The 20,790-nt window shown below is 35.8% G+C and overlaps 2 protein-coding genes across 2 annotated transcripts; both read left to right on the top strand.

Annotated features, from left to right (window-relative positions):
• The first annotated feature begins 623 nt into the window (after positions 1 to 623).
• Positions 624 to 1,685, top strand: LOC133304009 (uncharacterized). Its single transcript, XM_061503979.1, has one exon. The coding sequence runs from the start codon at positions 624 to 626 to the stop codon at positions 1,683 to 1,685; it is 1,062 nt and encodes a 353-aa protein (XP_061359963.1).
• A 374-nt stretch (positions 1,686 to 2,059) lies between these two features.
• LOC133304008 (uncharacterized) lies at positions 2,060 to 2,752 on the top strand. The gene has a single exon (XM_061503978.1). It carries the CDS (start codon positions 2,060 to 2,062, stop codon positions 2,750 to 2,752), a length of 693 nt encoding a protein of 230 aa, XP_061359962.1.
• Positions 2,753 to 20,790: the final 18,038 nt, after the last annotated feature.

Here is a 20,790-nt window from a genome sequence, read left to right as displayed (position 1 = left end):
ATTTTTGCTAGCAGTTACAATTTATGTCAAACCTGTTTAACTTTTTAAAGTTACCGTTAGCTTTAAATATTTTTTTATTTTCTTGATTTATCAGTTAAAAATGAAAAATATAAATTAACGATGTTAAAAAGGAACTACTTAAAGTTAAATATCAATGTTATCAAAAAAAAAAAAAAGTTAAATAAAGTTAACCACAATGCAAATAAGGCGCGTGTTGGGACGCGCGCGATAATTCTCTTTCTGCTAGGGTTCTTGCTGAATTTTTTCGCTGGTGTTATGGAGGAATCGAAGGAGAGTTTCAATGATCCTTTGTCGATGGATAGGAAGAGTACGAAACGCACGAAGAGTGGAGATGAGATACCGATGGAAGCTCGTATGAGAGATGTTGTGGAGGAATTTCAATCTGGCGAAGTTGTGTTGGAGAAACAACGATCTTTTGCTGAGGTTACTGTGATGGAGAATGGAGTTTCGGGGGAAGCTATTCCCTGGTTGCAGGAGGAAGAAGTTGCTGATCTGGACCCGCTTGACACGAATCAGGGGGAAATCTCTGAATGGGGGTTCAGACGATTGTGCGTGAAGATGGTTCAGTGGAGATCCGTAGTAATGGTGAGGCTAGAGCGAGGATGAGGCAACGCTGGAAGAATGCACTGATTGTCAAGCTGTTGGGGAAGAGGATCGGTGTTGGATTCATGAAAAGAAGGTTGGAAGCACTTTGGGCAAAGGCAGGAAGCATTACTGTTGCTGACCTAGGAAATGAGTTTTTTTCGGTCAGATTCAGCAGCTTGGAGGATTTGAATCTAGCAATCACGGGAGGTCCATGGGTGATACTGGGTCACTACTTAGCAACGAGGAAGTGGGAGCCTTGTTTTGATCCGGACAAGGCGAACATACACAAGGTTGCTGCATGGGTGCGTCTTCTAGGTATTCCACAAGAATATTGCGAATTTCCTTTCCTGAATCACTTAGGAACTGTAATTGGAAAAGTGTTAAAGGTTGATAGAACAACATCAACCGGGGATAGGGCTAGATTTGCTAGGGTTTGCATTGAGATTGATCTTGCTAAACCCTTGAAAGGTGAATACATATTGGATGGCTGTAGGAAGAGGATTGAATATGAAGGTCTTTTCTTAATCTGTTTAAAGTGTGGGCGTTATGGACATAATTCTGAGTCTTGTCCAGATTTTGTTAAGACTTCTCCCAAGGATGCACCTAGTGAGACTCCTCATCAGTCAATGGATAAGCCTGGAGTTCAAGGGGTTGGGGAATGGATAGTTGTTCAAAGGAGGAAGAAAGGCACTCAAGGTTCTCAGAGAAAGGAAGTTAAGAATTCTAGGTTGTTTGGGGCAGACATTTCTAATTCTAAGCAGGAAGTGTGTGATCATGTTGGAGGAAGTGGTATTTTGAAGAATGTTTCTAGTAATAAGCCAGAAGAGGAAATTGGTAATATTCTGGTGAATAAAGAAAATCTGCCTTCGGTTAGCAACCCCCCAAATATAGAGGGGGTGATGAAATTTTCAGCCAAGGCCTCTAACTTTAATAAGAAGAGTTCAGGGGTGAAACAAGGGGCTCCTATCCCTAGAAAGAATTCTTCTAAGACTATGTCAGCCAAAGGAAAAGGGGTGCAAATCCCATCCTCTCCCATTCTGGTGGCTGAGAACAGCAGACCTTCTCAGACTCACATTTAGCAGTCCTCTTTTGCCGTTCTGGAACAACTCAATGGAAAATTTTGGGGTGATTTAGTGATGGAGTATGAACTCGATTCTGTAGTGACACAAGTGGATAATACTGGCTTTGGTCAGCAGGCTGGTCAGCTGAATATTGGGACTAGATTGCATACTTCTGATCCTCCTGATCTAGTGATGGGGGATGTGGTTAAGAGAATTGGAAGTCAAACTAATATGGAGATGAACCATGCTTCCAATATAGCTCTGGGCAGTACCCTGCATGATTTGGGCGATGTAACATGTGTAGGAGGTGATGTTGAAATTCAGGAGGCTATTGATGTGAGTGGCAAGAACTCTGTAGTCTTGCAGCAACTTCAGATTTCTCCATGAATGTGATGACCTGGAACTGCAGGGGTGCTGTTAAGAAACAGCTCAAAAGTACCTTTAGCAGATTTCGTAGGAAGTTTGGGGTTGGTGTGGCTGCCATCTTGGAGCCTAGAGTCAGTGGAAATAAAGCTCTGAATATTATTCGGAGTTTGGGATTTAATAATTCTATTATATCGGATGCCCATGGCTATTCTGGTGGTATTTGGGTGGTTTGGGATCCGGTTGATATAAATATTACACTCATTAATAAACAGGATCAATTTATCCATGTTTGGGTTGAATTTCCCGGTAAGGAAGGCTTCTTCTGGACAGCTGTCTATGCTAGTACTCATGAGGAAAAGAGGAAGCTGGTGTGGGAAGACCTGAAGCATATTGGGAGGACTATGAATGAACCTTGGATGCTATCAGGAGACTTTAATGAAATCAGATCTGCCACTGAGAAGAAAGGAGGTTGTCCTGCTGATCTTAGTAGATGCAAGAAGTTCAGTGATGTCCTGGATGCTTGTGAGGTCTTGGAATTGGGAGGTGGAGGCAATCGGTTTACTTGGAAAGGCCCTAAATTCAGTCATTTGGATAGAGTTTTTAAAAGGCTTGACAAAGTTGTGGCAAATGATGTGTGGAGAACCCGTTTTGAGGATGCTGAGGTTTTGAATCTTCCAAGGATATTTTCTGATCATTGTCCTATTCTAGTTAGATTGTAAAAAGGAGAGTCTTGTTGGAGAGAGAGACCATTTAGATTCATGGCTGTATGGCAGAATGATCCAAGGTTCAGTGATTTACTCAAGTTTAATTGGGATTCTAGTTCCAAGTTATTGGACAACTTGCACTCTTTCATTCCAGTGGTTAAGGACTGGAATAAAAATGTGTTCGGGTTCATCTTGTTCAAAAAGAATAGAGTGATTCCTAGGCTGGAAGGAGTTCAAAGACAGATGTGTTTGCATAATAGTCATCACCTGGAGGATTTGGAAGCTAAGTTAATCCAAGAATTAACTGAGATCCTAGATCAAGAGGAATTAATCTGGTATCAAAAATCAAGAGGGGAGTGGATCAATGGGGGTGATAGAAATACCAGATTTTACCACACTAGGACCTTGATCCGAAGGAAGAGATATAAAATTTTAAAACTTCAGAACAGTGGTGGTGGATGCGTTTCTAGAGAGGATGACTTAATTCAACTAGCTGGGGATTTTTTCTTTAATTTATTCAAAGAAGATCTTTCTATAGCTGAATAGATCAATATTGTTTCTTCCTATCCAGCTCTCAGGGAGGAGGATAGACATCTTCTGTCTTTGGATATCTCTTCTGAGGAAGTTAGAAAGGCCTTTTTCCAGATGCCTCCATTGAAAACTCCAGGACCTGATGGGTTTCCTGCGCTATTTTATCACAGAACTTGGGATTTGGTCAAAGAGCAAATGTTTAATAGTATGAAGTGGTACCTTTCCAAGCCGGATCAGATAAGGGAGATCAACCATACTTTTCTTGCTTTGATTCCCAAGGTGGATAGGCCCTGCCTCATGAAGCAATTTAGACCTATTGCTTTATGCAATACGGTCTACAAAGGCTTAAGTAAAATTCTGGTGAATAAAATTAAACCTTTTATAGGAAATCTCATTGCTCCTAACCAGGTGAGTTTTATTCCTAAGAGGAATATTCAGGACAACATCATTATTGTCCAAGAGCTTATTCACTCTATGCATAGGATGAATGGAAAGAATAGCTTCTTTTCAATCAAGATTGACTTGGAGAAGGCATATGACAGGCTCAATTGGGGATTTATTGAATCAGTGCGTGAAGAGGTGAAGCTCCCTGGTGATTTGATTGCTGCTATTATGGGCTGTGTCACTACACCTTTCATTGAAGTGCTATCGAATGGTGCTAGAACTTCTGGTTTTCTTCCTCAAAGGGGGATTAGGCAAGGGGACCCACTTTCACCCTACCTGTTTGTCCTTTGTATGGAAAAACTTACATACCTAATCATGGATGAAGTGGAAAGAAAGAATTGGCAGCCAATTAAGGTTGGTAGGTCAGGGCCACAGATTTCCCATCTGATGTTTGTTGATGACATCATCATATTTGCTGAAGCTTCCTTAAGCCAACTAGCTTGTGTGTCTGACTGCTTGGTTAATTTTTCCAGAATGTCAGGTCAGTGTGTGAGTATGGAGAAATCATGCATCTATTTCTCTATGAATACCCCTCCGGGGATTGTTGATTCTATTTCAGATGTAAGTGGCTCCAAGGTAGTTAAGAATACTGGTTTCTACTTGGGAGCTCTCATGAGGCATGGGAGGGCTAGTAGAACACACTATGCTAGTGTCATAGCTAGAGTGCAAAATAGGCTTCAAGGATGGAAATCTAAATGTTTGTCTTTGGCTGGGAGAATTACTTTGGCTAAGAGTGTGATTTCAGCAATCCCAATGTATCATATGCAAAATAATACTTTGCCAAGCCATATATGCCAGGACATTGAGAGATTGCAGCAAAATTTCATTTGGGGGGATTCAGATACGAAAAGAAAGGAACACTATGTTGCTTGGGACCAACTCTGTAAACTTAAAGACTGTGGGGGCCTTGGTATTATAAAGCTCAGATTTCAGAATGAGGCTTTTATGCAAAAGATTTCTTGGATGCTCATCAATGATCAAGAGAGTCTTTGGTCCAAAGTTTTACTTGGTAAATATGGTAGGAAGCAAGATCCTAGAAGAGGATTTATTGTTAAACAAGGGGACTCCCCTCTATGGAAGAGTATCTGTTCGGCCAGAGTTAAGATGGACCCTCATTTGACTTGGGAAGCTGGAAATGGCAAATCTGTGCTTTTTTGGGTAGACTGTTGGAATGGTTGGAATTCCAGTTTATATGAGCTTGCTTGTGTTAAGCCTCCCAACACAGATTTGGGTCTAAAAGTCTATGATTTGGTTGCGCATGGAGTAGGAGGCTGGAAGTGGGAGTATTTGGAAAATTACCTTGATGATGGCATTATTAGGAAGCTGCAAGATACTCTGTCCCCTTCATCTTCTGGTCTGAATGATAGGCTGTGTTGGATCTTACATAGTGCTTCTAGATCTATGGTTAGGAATGCTTACTGTCAGCTAACTGATCTTTATGTTGGAAAAGATAAGCTTTGGTCTTTTATTTGGAAATGGAAAGGACCATATAGGATTGCAGCATTCTTATGGCTGGCTTGTTTGAACAAGCTCCCTATTAGAAGCATTATTGGACTTTGGAGTGGTGGAGAGACATCCTATCCCAGCTGTTTTGACAACCAGGAGACAATCTTGCATGTGCTGCGTGACTGCAAAAGAGCCAGAAGTGTTTGGGAGCAATGGTTTGGAGGAATTGTACCAGAAGCCTTTTTGGCAGCAGAGGGTATCGATTGGTTTAAGCTCAATGTTTGTAAATCCTTCTCATCCATTTTTGGCAGCAGAGGGTATCGATTGCAGCATTCTTATGGCTGGCTTGTTTGAACAAGCTCCCTATTAGAAGCATTATTGGACTTTGGAGTGGTGGAGAGACATCCTATCCCAGCTGTTTTGACAACCAGGAGACAATCTTGCATGTGCTGCGTGACTGCAAAAGAGCCAGAAGTGTTTGGGAGCAATGGTTTGGAGGAATTGTACCAGAAGCCTTTTTGGCAGCAGAGGGTATCGATTGGTTTAAGCTCAATGTTTGTAAATCCTTCTCATCCATTTACTGGCAATCCTGGAATGAAGCCTTTTTTGTCACTTGTTGGTTCTTATGGCATTGGCGAAACCTTATGGTACATGATAACATGTTCTCTTGGCCTGGGGATCCTTAGAGTAGGATACTGATTTATTTAAAAGATATGAAAAAATATTGCAGCAGTGATCCTTTTTCCCAGGTGCAAATAGAGAATCCCTCTTTTATTGGTTGCTGTAGTAATGCTCAAAAGGAAGCTATTAAAATCCTGGTTGATAGAGCTGTCAACTTGAACACCAAAGTTGGAGTTTGTGGAGGTTTTATTTGCAACTCTAAGGGTGAGTGGTTATCTGGCTTCTCTCTCAATATTGGCAGCTGTTCTTGCCTTGAAGCTGAGCTTTGGAGAATTTGGCAGGGACTTCAATTAGTGAAGGATCTGAATTTCAAGGAAGTATGGATCGGCTGTGATAGCAAGGAAGCTATTTTTTGTATTAACTCATCAACTGAAACAGATGGTAGTTCCCTGTTAGTTAGGAAGATTAGAAGTATTGTTCATTCCTTGGAACATGTTTATCTTGAGTATGTTCTCTAGAATTTAATTCCTGTGCTGACAGGTTAGCTTCTTTAGGTTGAAAAGGTAGGGGTGGAGAGTTGAATGTGTATTCCTCTCCCCCTACAAGTATTTTTCCTTTTTGGAAATAATTTTGTAGCTTTCTGCTGACGGAGCATGTTTCTTTTGACATGCATCAGCTTTCAACTTAATTCTACTGGGTTAGGCCCTCCACTTTTACCAAAAAAGAAAAGAAAAGAAGAACTACTTATATAATGCTTAATTTCAAGATATTAGTGAGTTCAATACAATGATTTTTGTACTGAAGTTTGATAAAATAAAAATTTATAATATTTATATGCACATGGTTTTGATAATTGGAAAATGTCGGACTTTTAATAGATAATAATTTCAACATATTATTTCACCAATTTTTTGTTTCAAAATATTTAAATAACCTCTCATTTTTTAAACTTTTATTAAAAAAATACATATATTTGCTGCAATATGCATGAAACTACTGTTTTGTTGAAGACAGAAAGTTACCGTGTCGTGCGCATCAATCTATTCTGAAATTTAGCTAATGATATGGTAGACGGGTATTTTAGTGCCTGAATCCTTCTTCTTTTTTTAAGTTAAAGCTACCATTACTTAGGTCAAATAAGTTTTAAGAAAAGTTCTTATAATAAAAAATTTCTTTTCTTATAATAAAGAAAAAAAAAAGTTCTTAGGATAAGTTTTTTTTAAAGCTATTATATGCTTTTCTTAAATTGTGTATTTTTTTTTAAAATGAAGAGCTATAGAGATAAAAAAAAGAGATAATTTTCTTGAAATATATATTTTTAAGTAACATTTAAGCTAAATTTTTTATGTAATTATCAAATAACTTTTAGTGTTTTTTTAAGCTATTTTTTTAACTTTAATTTATAAGTAACTTATAACTTAAAAGAGAGAGGATCCAAACAGGTTTTTAAATCTTTAAATATAGATTTTGGGGGAAAGAATGAAGATATAATAAATAGTAAAGAGTTCGCTTTTTCTATGGTCAATATAGATAACTATCTGTATTGGACTCAAAATGATGTGGTTTTGAGACGAAAATCAAGATATTTTTGTAATTATAATTTATTTTAGGGTTATAATAGTCTTTTTTATTATAATTTTTTAACGCAATGTCATTTTAGGAGGGAATGTAAATAACTTATCTATATTCAGTGTATAAAGCCGTATTAAAAGGCACAAAATCATCAAATCAGCATTAAAGAAAAATACATATAATGAGAATGAAACCCTAAAAACAAGGGGGGCCGGGGGTTAATGGGGTGGAGGCAATCCCTTGCCAAAAATCTTAAGATAAGCTTATATACATATTTCTGTACACATCACTTCATATTACTTTAAGTAATTATTTATCAAAATTATTGAATTTTGTGGCAGAAATTATGATTAATTATAAATAAATTTAAGTAACAATTATTGGATATGTAATTTTGATACCTATTTAATAAAAGTGACGATAGCTAATGGGTGTGGAAGTCTATACATATAACGTTAGTATATAAGAATATATTGTTATTATTATTATTATAATATGATAGCATAGTATCAACTAAGGGTCATAAACGAACTAGAGGTCTTTGACCCGGCTTGTGAAAGCCTGAGATTAATTGGTTATTAGAATTATATTTGAATTTGTATAAAAACTCGTTTAATAAAAAAATCTCAGACTCTAATTCAAAAGCCCGGCCTTAGAGCCTCTTAGGCCGACTGACCTAGTATACTAACTTTTATTTTTATTTTATAATTTTTATACTACTTATAATAGTCTTTTTTCTCTCCTCAACCCATTTTCCCTCATTTTATTGGTTAAACAGATTGTTTCAATGATTTTATTCTATATTATGCTATTTGGATATACATTGAATTTATGAATCTTTGTGGAATTATTAGTGTTGTTGATCGTATATTTTGTTTGGATAAATTTTTGTTATCTTATTTTTTTTAACAGGCTAAACCAGACTTTTATTTTTGATAAATAAGCCAAGCCACAGACCATTAATTATATTCATAACATGTAACAAATTAGACCAGACTGATATATTTAAATACGACTTGATCTTTTAAGACCAAAACCTGACTCGGCTCGGCCCGTTAACACCTCTAGTATCAACTAAAAAAATCTTAATATCTTATCTAAAAAAAAGTCACTTCTACTTTGTATTTTGTAGGGGTAGCGCCCTCTGATCGTATAGGCTTAAAACTGGTTTCCTTATAATTTCTTTTATTTAGTAGTTTGAATTTGGCCCATAATATTTTTATAAGTTTTATAAGAGTTATGTTGTAGGAAAAATGATTATGTACTGTTATAGAGATTCGTTTTGCGTGCCGTAATTTTTTTTTTCTTCAAAAAGTGTGAGCCCCACAAAATGTTGTGCGTGTAGAAAATTTTATTGTGTCATGTTAAATGACAAATGCAAACTTTTTTTTTTTATATATTCCCTTATAACTCAATGCTTTAGAACATTGCAGTGAAAAAGAATATAATGATACACTTATTGGATATACTCTTACGTTGAAGTGAATCAAAATTTATTTTCCTTCTCTTCTTTTCTCTTGGTGTGATGGTTCTCGTTCTTACAAGTTATCCTAAACTCTTACTAAAGTCTGTGGCAACTCGCATCCGTGCATTAAACATAGAACAAATCCATTTTTTGGTGAACTTTTAAAAAAAAAAATTTAAAAGTACTCGTGTGAAGCAATCTTATAAAGACAAATACGGCAAATGCAATTCAAAATAAGATGGGAATAGATCTCTCATGTTAAAATTTTATATAGGGAAATATTTTTCTTATGTTGTAGGAAAATAGTTACCTCATATTATAAAAATAAAAATACAAGTGAAATTCACAGGTAAGAAGAGAGAGAGAAAAAAGAGTTGTGGGATTCACTTTTTTTGTTTCTCTTATATAAAATGAGATAAATATAATCTTTTTATAAATGAGTGATATGTGAATTTTTTTATCTATCTTTTTCTTCATGTTAAATTTTAGATAACTACTTTTCTTACTATAGAAACTTATTTAATGCATATAAAGAAGGGGATTGTGTTGGTCCTGATACATAACAAACACCTCTTTTCCTGCACACATAAAATCTGTCGCTGTCATGTCAACCTTTGTTTTTTTTTTTTTTTTTGAAACTCTCATGGGCCCCATTCTTTGTCATTAGTGCAGGAAAAATATTTTTCGTTCCTATAACATAACAAATATATTCCCCTGTAAAGAAACAAAATAGACATAAAAATTTTATAGGACTTAAATGATCAGATTATAAAAAAATTTAATGAGAGGACAAATAAGATAAACTTTAATCGGGGAGTTCCCGCTAAGACGTCAGACTCGAAGCTTTTGAGTATTTTTCTTTTTTGACCAAGCAGCCATCCGTGGAAAAGATCAGGTGGATGGCAGGTGTGCGTGAACATCTTCATTCGGTCAAAGATTCGATTTTCCTTTTCTTTGTCCCCACGAAATGCCAGTTTCATTCAATTTAGAGGAGTTTAGGTTGCCGAGTATATCAAGGTTGAGTTTTATATTTGAGGAGAAGATTTTTAGGATATTCAAATGTGATAAGTCTCATATTAATTAATAATAAGATAAGTAAAGTTTATATAAATAAGAAAACTCATAAACTCAATGTCTTAAAGTAAATTTTATTAGATAAGGACTTAGTCATAAAAAGGGATTTTAGGTTTGATACCATTATCAAGTAGGTTCAAGGGAAGCCCGTGGCGGGGGATCATCACTAATAAACTAGGTTCTTTCACTTATATCCACTTCCCTAACCCATTATCGACCAATGTAGGACTCGTCACACTTGAATTTCCCCATAATTTCCTCCTCAAGTGTGAAACTCAATATTGATATGCTCCCCCTCAACCGAGTACCCAAGACCCAAAGTACTTAAACCGCATCTTAGTCAAACACCTGGCTAGCTGATAATTGATATTTTATTGCACTTATTTGTTACTCTTGATTAATATTTTTAGGATTATTTGGAATTAAATAATGATCTTTTGAGTTAAATTAGATTTTAGCTTTTATTGTGTTTAATTTATTTTCATCCTTAAATTCTAGATTCACATTGCTGCAGTATTTTCTTCATATCTCTTGCTACAAGTGTCCGATTAATCTCATTCTTGTCGTGTTTTGCAGATGATTCAGAGGGATACAAATGTTATGAAGACATGAAAGTCCAATTCGGATAAGACGTTGGTCAAAATTGGAGCCCAAATTAGACGTTAATTGTTGGAATTTAATTAATTAGTTGGACTTTAATTTTAATTAAGAACCCAATGCACATGAGGCCTAAGTCCATTGTTTTTATTTTATTTTAATTCTGTTTTATTTTATTTATGTGCTGAAATTAGTGGAGCCCTAACCCGGATTGGATATAGGTTAAAAAGGTTCTTTTAGGAAACTTTTATTGAGTCTTCGTTATGGAGTTGTACGATCGACAACTTTGGACAAGAACTCAATTCGAATTATTTGTTCTTCATCTTCATCTTCTTCTTCATCTTTTTCTTGTTAATTTTTAATTATGTCTATTTTAGCCATGCTAGGCTAAATGCTTTTTAATCAACTCAAGGGTTGAGGGTTCCATGGTGAAATCCGGAGGATATGCGCTTGACCGAATTCATTTCTTATCCCAACTAAGATTTAGCATCACGCGATTGTGGGTGTTGAATTTGAGATACATGATTGCGTCTTTTGGGAAGAGATTAGTCATTAGATTTAATGATTAGGTTGATTAACTCAATGACTCTAAGTTGAACGGGCTGAAACTGTGTGATAGCATGAGTCGATGCGCTGTAATTGATGAAACACTAGGCAATTATTTAGAGAGGGATTTCTAACGAATGCAGAGATTTCGATTCATTTAGGATCAACCATGAAATCGGTAATTATTCTTCCAATGACGGGTGCCCATGGAATCCCAACTCTGGGTTGGTTGTTTTAAATTCCATTTTTAAATATCAATTTACAAACTGTTTTATTTCAAATTTAATCGAACAAAAATTCCCCTTTTAATTTTTAATTTTTAATTAGCGATTTGAACCATTGAAATTTTCTTGGGAGAAGACTCAGGTTTGCACTTTGCTACAATTTTTTTTCATAAATTTGTTTTATTTAATTTGTCCGAGTTCGACAGCTCGTGTCAAATTTGGCGCCGTTGCTGGAGAAATTGTATCGTTTTTATCGTTCTTTTAATTTTCGTTTATGAATTCTAACTCTTGATTAATTCTATTTCGTATTGTTCTTAACCTTTGTTTTTCATTTTAGTTCTGTTTTAGCGATTTAATTTATTAATCTCTTATAATTTGGTTAGTTGTTTTATAATTTAGGACATTTTTGTGATCGAGAAGACAACTGTTTTACACATATCGATCTCAAGAGTTCTAACACAGGGGCTATTTGTATCCCTAAAGTGTGACAAATATTCTCTTATCACACACGATTCCTCACTTCCATGCATATGTGTCTCACTCATAAGTGAGACTGCATCACACCAGAGTGGGGCCTATAGGGCAAAATGATTAGGTTAGCATTTCTCACTAAGAATCTTCTTTCCCTATGAATATCTCTCTTCTTTGTTGAAGAGTCATATTCTACACATTGCTCTCAATTATTGTTACTCTGTTAAATTTCAGTCTCATCATAACATATCATGCCTTTCACTTATCCTCGTTTCTTTGCTCTTGCTTGAGATTTGTACAATGACTCTGTTGTTGAATTTTAATGTGTGAATAACAATTTCAATCCAAAAGCTTAAGTTGATGGGTGATGCTACATTAATAGTTTTATATATCTTTAACACGCTCCCTTACACGAGAGCCCATTGGGCTTGCAGAGTGGATGATGCAACAGGTCTAGCCTACATGTGCTAAGAAATTCCATAAGAGAAAGTGAAGGCAGTGAGGATTGAACCCGTGACATTAAGACTCTGATATCATGTAAAGAACATTTCAACCCAAAAGCTTAAGTTAGTAGGTGAAGCTACATTAATGATTTTATATATCTATAATATCATCGATACCATTACCCCCATTAATTCACTATTGTATCGACATACTATATCCCTTTAGAAAAACATCTTATCCCAAATACTCAAAGAGATCATATGGACGTTGCACATTTTAAAAACAAAAGAAAAAAGAGTAAATTTTTCTTTATAGAAAAGAAGAAACTAAAATGTAAATAAAAACAACATTATTTTTTTAGAATAAATAAAGGGAAATAATTTTCTTATGTTGTAGGAAAATGCTTATCTTATGTTGTAGAAACAAGATTGTAAGTGGGACCCATAAGTAAGAGGAGAGAGAAAAAAAAAGAAATGGGACCCACCTAGCTTGTGTGTGTGTAGGAAATGTAGTTATCTTATGTAAAAGTAGATAAATATAACCCATAAATAAAATATGAATGGAAATTGTGTTATATTTACATGGAGAGAGCAAGGAATTCGGTCGGGGTGGCCAGTGAGAGATATTTATATGGATTCCTTGTTTTTTTTATATATAAAGAGACCTATTGTGTCGGTGTTAGCATGAAAATGAGGGGACTCATTTCTCTAGTGTTTCTTATTGCTCTGCTGACAGCACTCCTCCAACCACAGCATTACAATGCAGTGGGGGATTCTAGGGAGAGCAACTCAGCGTCACAGAACAACATCACATATGGATGCCTTGGCCTTCATTGCCTAGTTGCCAATGATGTTCAAGCTAATTCGTTAATGGATCAACAAAGATTAAGCAGAAAGCTTTACGATGATGATCAATCTATAACTTCAGGCACAAACTGTTATAAAATAATATAAATCATTAAAATGGCTCTCACCTAGTAACTTAAGCTTTTAGGTTGAATTGGTTCTTTACATGGTATCAGAGCCTCGTGTCTCGGGTTGTTCGATCCTCACCGTCCCCCACTTTCTTTTTAGTGAAATTTCTTTTTAAGTACAGATATGTGTGTGTTAGAGAATAATATAAACTATTAAAATGACCCTTACCAATAGCTTAGACTTTTGGGTTGAATTGGTTCTTTAGACACAAACAATGCAGATCAATCAGCAGTTGACTGTCCTCCAAATCAGTCATACAGTTCCCGCCTTGATTCATGTAATGGTTGTAGTCCCTAATAACAGAGCCTGCCAATGATGGCCGTCCTATATACCTTTTGTTGTGCATTTTTATCTTTAATTCTTCTACCTTTCTGAAGGATTTTCATGTTTTAATGTGAAATCTATTTCGTTTTGGATTTTATCATGGGTGCATCGGTTGTATTTCTATGTGTTTTATCCTTTTCTTTTACATTTTAAGGCTCATTGGATGCGAAACATTGTCAGTTATGGTGAATGTTATATGAATAAATATACATATATCTGCTATGCTAAATGACTATTAATGACTACTACTTCAACACATGCAAGTTATGGGGTGATAGACTGTAGCGTTTTAATTGTCTTTTTTTCCTTAAATACTTCTACAAGACTTTAAATTTTCCAAAATGGAAGGTTTTAAATTGATAACTTTTGACTATTCAGCCGTTAAAGCTTTACTTGAAAAAGGGTATTCTAATATATTATATAATTGTAAATAATCTGTACAAAGGGTTCTCTATTTATAGAGAATATTTGACTTACTTTTAACCTAATGGGCTTGGCCAAATACAACAAAGGGCTTGGCCCAATACAACAATAAATGACTAAATAAAAACTAAATAATAACTAAATCAATATTATTTGCAACACTCCCCCTCAAGCTGAGGAATAGATATTTATCATTCCCAGCTTGCTAGTAAGTTCTTGAAATCTGTCTGAAGGAAGCCCCTTTGTTAATAGATCAGCTAATTGACGCCCAGTGGAAATGTATGGAGTGGTAATCAACCCGCTATCAAGTTTCTCTTTGATGAAATGGCGGTCAACCTCAATATGTTTAGTCCGATCATGTTGAACTGGATTATGAGCTATACAAATAGCGGACTTATTATCACATAGCAGCTTCATAGGTCCCTCACATTTTATTTTGAGATCATCAAGTACAATTTTCAGCCACAGTAACTCACAAATGCCTTGAGCCATAGCTCGAAATTCAGCTTCTGCACTTGATCTGGCAACCACATCTTGTTTCTTACTTCTCCATGTCATCAAGTTACCGCAAAGAAACATGCAATAACCAGTGGTAGAACGACGGTCAGTCACGGATCCAGCATAATCAGCATTTGTGTAGACTTCTAAAGATAGATTGCCATCACGTCGGAATAACAATCCTTTACCAGGAGTACCTTTAAGATACTGAAGAATTCTCTCTACTGCCTGCATGTGTTTTTCTTTTGGATCGTGCATAAACTGACTGACAACACTAACAACATAAACTAGGTCTGGTCTAGTATGGGCCAGATATATCAATTTCCCAACTAGCCGTTGATATTGTCCTTTATCAACTGGATGACTCTCTTCTTCATAGCCCATCTTGTGATTCTGCTCAATAGGAGTATTAGAGGGTTTACACCCGAGCTTTCCTGCTTCTTTGAGAAGATCAAGAACATATTTCCTCTGGCTGATAAAAATTCCTTTGCTTGAATGAGCTACTTCTATCCCTAGGAAATATCTCAGTTTCCCAAGGTCTTTGATTTCAAACTCAGAGGCAAGCCGTGTTTGCAGAATCTGTCTCTCCACAAAATCATCACCTGTGATAATAATATCATCAACATATACAAGGAGCACAGTAAGCTTCCCATTTTGGGAGTGCTTGAAGAAAAGAGTGTGATCTCCTTGGCTCTGTCTGTATCCTAAGGTCATCATAACCTTAGTAAATCTTCCAAACCAAGCACGAGGTGACTGCTTCAATCCATACAAGTCCTTTTTTAATCTACAAACTTTATTTTCACCCTTCACAGAATCAAAACCAGGCGGGATTTCCATGTAGACTTCTTCTTCTAACTCACCATTGAGGAAAGCATTTTTCACATCAAATTGATTTATATCCCAATTGTAATGGGCAGCAAGGGATAACAAGATTCTCACTGTATTCATCTTTGCAACTGGAGCAAAGGTTTCTTCATAATCAATGCCATAGGTTTGAGTGTAACCTTTGGCCACTAATCGAGCCTTATATCTCTCAAGAGTGCCATCAGAATTATATTTCAGGGCATAAACCCATCTGCACCCTACTGCTTTCTTTCCGTTGGGTCTATCAATAACCTCCCATGTTTTATTTTTCTCCAAAGCATTCATCTCCTCTTGCATGGCTTGAGCCCAATTCCTATCTTTCAAGGCTTCATGTACTGATTTTGGGATTGCAATAGAATCTAGTGCTGAAACAAAGCTTTTGTGCTGCACAGAAAGATTAGCAGAGGAAACAAAGTGGGAGATAAGGTATTGAGTACAAGAGGGACATGAGGAACAAGTTTTCTTGTGACAAGATCTTTTTCCTTTTCTAAGAGCAATAGGTAAGTCATCAGAAGTAGAAGCAATGGGTAAGTCATTAGAGATATCAGAAGAAATAGACAAATCATGAGAGAAAATAATATTAGAATCAGAAACAGGAGATTCAGGAGACTCAGAAGAAATAGGAGATTCAGGACTTACCAGTGGTTCAGACGATTGAGGTTGCTGGTGAGACAGTATGGGTTGCATCTCAGGTGTATTTGAAGGTTCTGACACACCAGGAGCAGACACACTAGGAAGAGAGAAGATTGATCCAGACTCAAAGAAGGGGACGAGTCTTCTGAAGAACTATTCTCCCCCTGACGATGAGGACCCAGGAAATAAGATTCAGATTCTTGAAAGGTGACATACATAGAAACAAAAAATTTCCGACTTGGTGGATGATAACACTTGTACCCTTTTTTATAAGGGTTATAACCAAGGAAGACACACTTAAGAGCCCTAGGATCCAACTTACTCTGATGTTGTTTATGAACATGGACAAAGGCAACACATCCAAACACTCTTGGTGGAAGGCTCTGCAATATGGGAACAGAAGGAAAGAAGGAAGTCATGGAATGAATAAGACTGATATTGTTAAGGACCCGTGAAGGTAAACGGTTGATCAAAAAAGTTGCAGCTAATACTGCTTCTCCCCAATAAGAACTAGGAACAGATGTCTGAAAAAGTAGTGCTCTAGCAACTTCAAGAAGGTGACGATTTTTCCTTTCAGCAACCCGTTTTGTTGAGGGGTATCAACACATGTGAGCTCATGAATCATACCTCTGTCTGAAATGAATTGTGACAGGCGTTGATTGACGTACTCAGTACCATTATCAGATCTGAGTCTTTTAATACCCTTACCAAACTGAGTCTCAACCATGTGATGAAACCGAATAAATATCTCTGGTACTTCAGACTTGTCTTTCATCAAGTATAACCATGTTATCCGAGTACAATCGTCAATAAAAGAAACAAACCACCTAGCACCTGAAACACTGTGCACTTTAGAAGGGCCCCAAACATCAGAATGGATAAGAGAAAAAGGTTCCCTGCTTTTAATAGTGCTAGAAGGAAATGACACTCGATGGTGTTTTGCAAATTCACAAACATCACAATGAAAGGTCTCAACCGACTTATTGAGAAACAGAGAGGGGAACATAGACTTCAAAAGACTAAATGGTGGATGCCCAAGACGCTTGTGATGGAGCCAAATCATAGACTCTGCAGTAGAAGGATGACGTGTCATTAATAATTGATTTTTGCTAGCATGGTCTGGAAGGAGATGATATAACCCATCCTGTTCATTAGCAACTCCAATTGTCTTCTTCGTGGTAAGATCCTGAATAAGACAATGAGAAGGAAAAAATGTGATAGAACAATTCAAATCAGTTGTAAGTTTTTGAGTGGAGATAAGATTAGTAGAAAGCTGAGGAACATAAAGAACATTTTTAAGAAACAAGGAAGGTTGAATCTGAATGTTACCAGAACCAATAACTGATTTATGGGATCCATCAGCTACGGATATAGTATGACTACCAACAGTAGGATGATAAGAACAAAACAACTCAGTACGACAAGCCATATGATCAGTTGCACCAGAATCCAAAATCCATGAGGTTTTAAAATCAGTGCAAGAAGCAAGAAGAGATATAGAACGTGTGCTCTTACCAGATAAGATCGAAGAACTATCATGCTCGGCCATTCTTTAACAAAAAAAGTTAACAACCAGCGATAAAATCAACCAAACAGAATATCAAATGACCTCTGATCAGAAAAATAATTACAGATCCAGATAGAAGACAAGAAGACGAGAAGAATGGTGGTGGTCCGGTCCAAAAACACGGCCGCACGCGCCTCCACGCGCCGGAGAAAGGATCTGCGCGTGGGATTCACTCGCCGGGAAAGGGGCGGCGCGTGAGAGCGTGAGAGCGCGTGGATGGGCTTCGCCGGCTGAGATTTTTCTGGTGTGGTCGTCCGGTGAGCGCGCACCTGTCTGTGGGTGGTCGCGGTTGAAAAGTCGCCGGAAAGTGGTCCAAACGGTGAAGACAGATCTAATTGGAGGAGGTCGGAGGTGTTTCGGTCGTTTGTGGCGGAGGAACACTGCGTGGAATGATTAGATCGGAGGAAAAATAAGGTCAACAATGGTCCCCTTGGTCCAAAAGGTCCCCGAAAAAAATTTCCGGTGGCGGCAAGAGGCAAAGAAATTAGGGTTTTGTTAAAAAAGAAGATAATATGTGCGGAAGCAAAGCCCTCAGATCGAGAGCTCTGATACCAACTTGAAAAAGGGTATTCTAATATATTATATAATTGTAAATAATCTGTACAAAGGGTTCTCTATTTATAGAGAATATTTGACCTACTTTTAACCTAATGGGCTTGGCCCAATACAACAAAGGGCTTGGCCCAATACAACAATAAATGACTAAATAAAAACTAAATAAAAACTAAATCAATATTATTTACAACAGCTTTCGACAGGAAATTATGATGTTCTTGATGGAGGAATTAAGAAAGAATTATCCCTAGAAAAGAAACTAAAGATCTATGTACTATATTTTAGAAAATTTTGCCATTTATAGAAAAATTATGGGAAAAATATTGAGGGAGACACCCTTATTAATCTCGCGAGAGAAAAATTGCATACGATTAAGAAAGAAAAGAAAAGGATCGAAGGCCCCTATGTAGCACCGATACCGACACGGGACACGTGACATGATACGACACGACACTTCGACACGTTAATTCTAAAAAATGTTAGATTTTGACACGTTAGGACACGTTTTGATATTAAATAATATTTTTAATTTATGGAGTGTACATTATATTTAATATTCAATAATTTAACAAAAAAATGAAAATAAACTTATAATATTTATCAATTTTGCAAAGAAACATAAGATATCTCAAATATTTATATTAAACTCAATAAAATGGTAATCGTAATCCAACGAATATAATGGTTGAAACTAAAAACTTAACGCAATGCAACCTTTGAACTTTTTTTGAATTTCTATAAAGAGTGTTGAAGTGTCGGAGTATCAAAGAGTGTCGGGAAGTGTCAGACACAACACGTCAGAGTTTTTGAAGTATCGATGCTTCATAGGAAGGCCCTATATGTGCGAGGAAACTGTCCAAGCCCAAGTCTATAAAGGGAAAAAGAAACAAATTAAGATAGAATTCAATGTCCTCCTGAATATAATTTTTACCTCTATTTTGTTTATGTTTGAAATGTAAATCTCCGTTTTATATTTTAGCTTCAATTTCTTATGCTCGTCTCAATTTCTTTCTATATTTTTAATAATGTTTGTGTTATGAACCCATATCAGCCACCAGCTGAACATTTCTGTCACTACGACATAATAGTTTGTAACCTTGAAATACAAAAATATTGAATTATGATATTCAGAACACAAATATTTATATGCTTCGAATCTTTTACACTGACAAAATTAAGCATTTGTTTAAAATAATAGCCACACTTTAGTATAAGATGAACAGCTGTTGGAATTTCTTCTTCGTGTGTTTACCGTCATTTTCACTACATTTTATGCTTATCATTGTTATCACTTTTTAATGGGCCAACGCTGACATTAAAGCTATCATATATTAATACAACCCTAGACTCATAAACATTTGTCTTCATTAGCAACTGACAATTAAAAATTTAATTAGCTTGTATAATTGTTCAACCCAAAAATGATGTTACTTTGGTAAATATTAGACAAAGTTGTCTGAGGTAACTTTAGAAAAAGAAACCTTTTTTTCACTTTTAATAAATAGTGGGCCCACTATATAATTATATCTATAATATGGGACAACATATCTCCTATTGCGTGTAAGTAATATAACCCACCATAAATAATTAGTACCGTGCTTGGTTTCAACATTACGGTAGACAACGTATATATTGTGCAAGTCATTTAATTTTGCAGATGCTTGTTGTTTTAAAGTTTTTTTTTTTTTTGTCAGGTTTATATGCTTCCTCAAGACAGTTTACATAAGTACCCTTTACACATTTTATGAATAGGACCTTACGTACGGATATGCAGATGCAAATGTTTGATGATGCTAGACAAGAAGTGATGCCCCTTGGTTTGATATTTTATGATAGAATGGAATAGATATTTAGTGAGTAATAAGTTGTTTCCATCCCATTTTGATATTTTATGATAGAATGGAATAGATATTTAGTGAGTAATAAGTTGTTTCCATCCCATTTCATCCCATGGATGCGCCCAAATTGGGGAAAAGGAAAAAGAAAATGTATGACAACCAATGTCATTCTATTCCATCCCTTTTATTCCATCTCTTTCCATCAATCTAAACACACACGGTCACAAGAAAGTGTAGAAGTGCTTACTTGTTATATAAAGAAGTTCTTGTGAATTATAAATACTTGATATTTAATTATTTGGAAGTGCTCTATATAAAAGTAAACATGAGACAGGTCTGATAAAACTAAAACTAAAAAGTTTTTGTCTAATATAATATGGCTTTAATGTTTCTATACTGAATGTAGATAAGTTATCTACATTTATTTTCAAAACGAAGTCGTTCTAGGTTGAAAAATTAAAAAATTATAATGAGAAAGACTATTGTAATCCTGAAATAAATTTAATAACAAAAAATATTTTGATTTTCGTCTCCAAACGACATCGTTTTGGGCTCAATATAGATAACTTATCTACATTGACCGTAGAAAAGACGAACCCAATATAATATGAGTTTTATTAATCTCATGTTAAATGAGATAAGGTATCTCATGTCATAAAGACAAACTTGTGGGCTCCACCATATGAAAAAATAAAAAAAAAATAAAAGAAAAAAGTGACACAGTTATCGAAGGATGTGTAAAATTTTTTTTTATCTCATATAACATGAGAATAGTTTTTTCCATATAATATATATGAGGCATAACCAAGAAACTTAAAAACAACCTTTTTGAATTTATCTAAACAATAATATCAAAATATACAAATATTACAAAATTACTGAAAAATAAAAAGGGAACAACAATTAAAAGGAAAACAGAGATAATTACAACAGAAGAATAGG

The sequence above is a fragment of the Gastrolobium bilobum genome, unplaced genomic scaffold, assembly GCF_033153095.1.
Source record: "Gastrolobium bilobum isolate Gb01-03AN ecotype WA unplaced genomic scaffold, APGP_CSIRO_Gbil_v1 utg22478, whole genome shotgun sequence".
Classification (NCBI taxonomy): domain Eukaryota; kingdom Viridiplantae; phylum Streptophyta; class Magnoliopsida; order Fabales; family Fabaceae; genus Gastrolobium; species Gastrolobium bilobum.
The sequence above is the reverse complement of the archived record's forward strand: the minus strand, read 5'-3'. Positions and strand labels throughout refer to the sequence as shown.

Coding starts and splice junctions, on each gene's coding strand:
- LOC133304009 (XM_061503979.1), top strand. CDS start 624: ATGAGGCAACGCTGGAAGAATGCACTGATTGTCAAGCTGTTGGGGAAG.
- LOC133304008 (XM_061503978.1), top strand. CDS start 2,060: ATGACCTGGAACTGCAGGGGTGCTGTTAAGAAACAGCTCAAAAGTACC.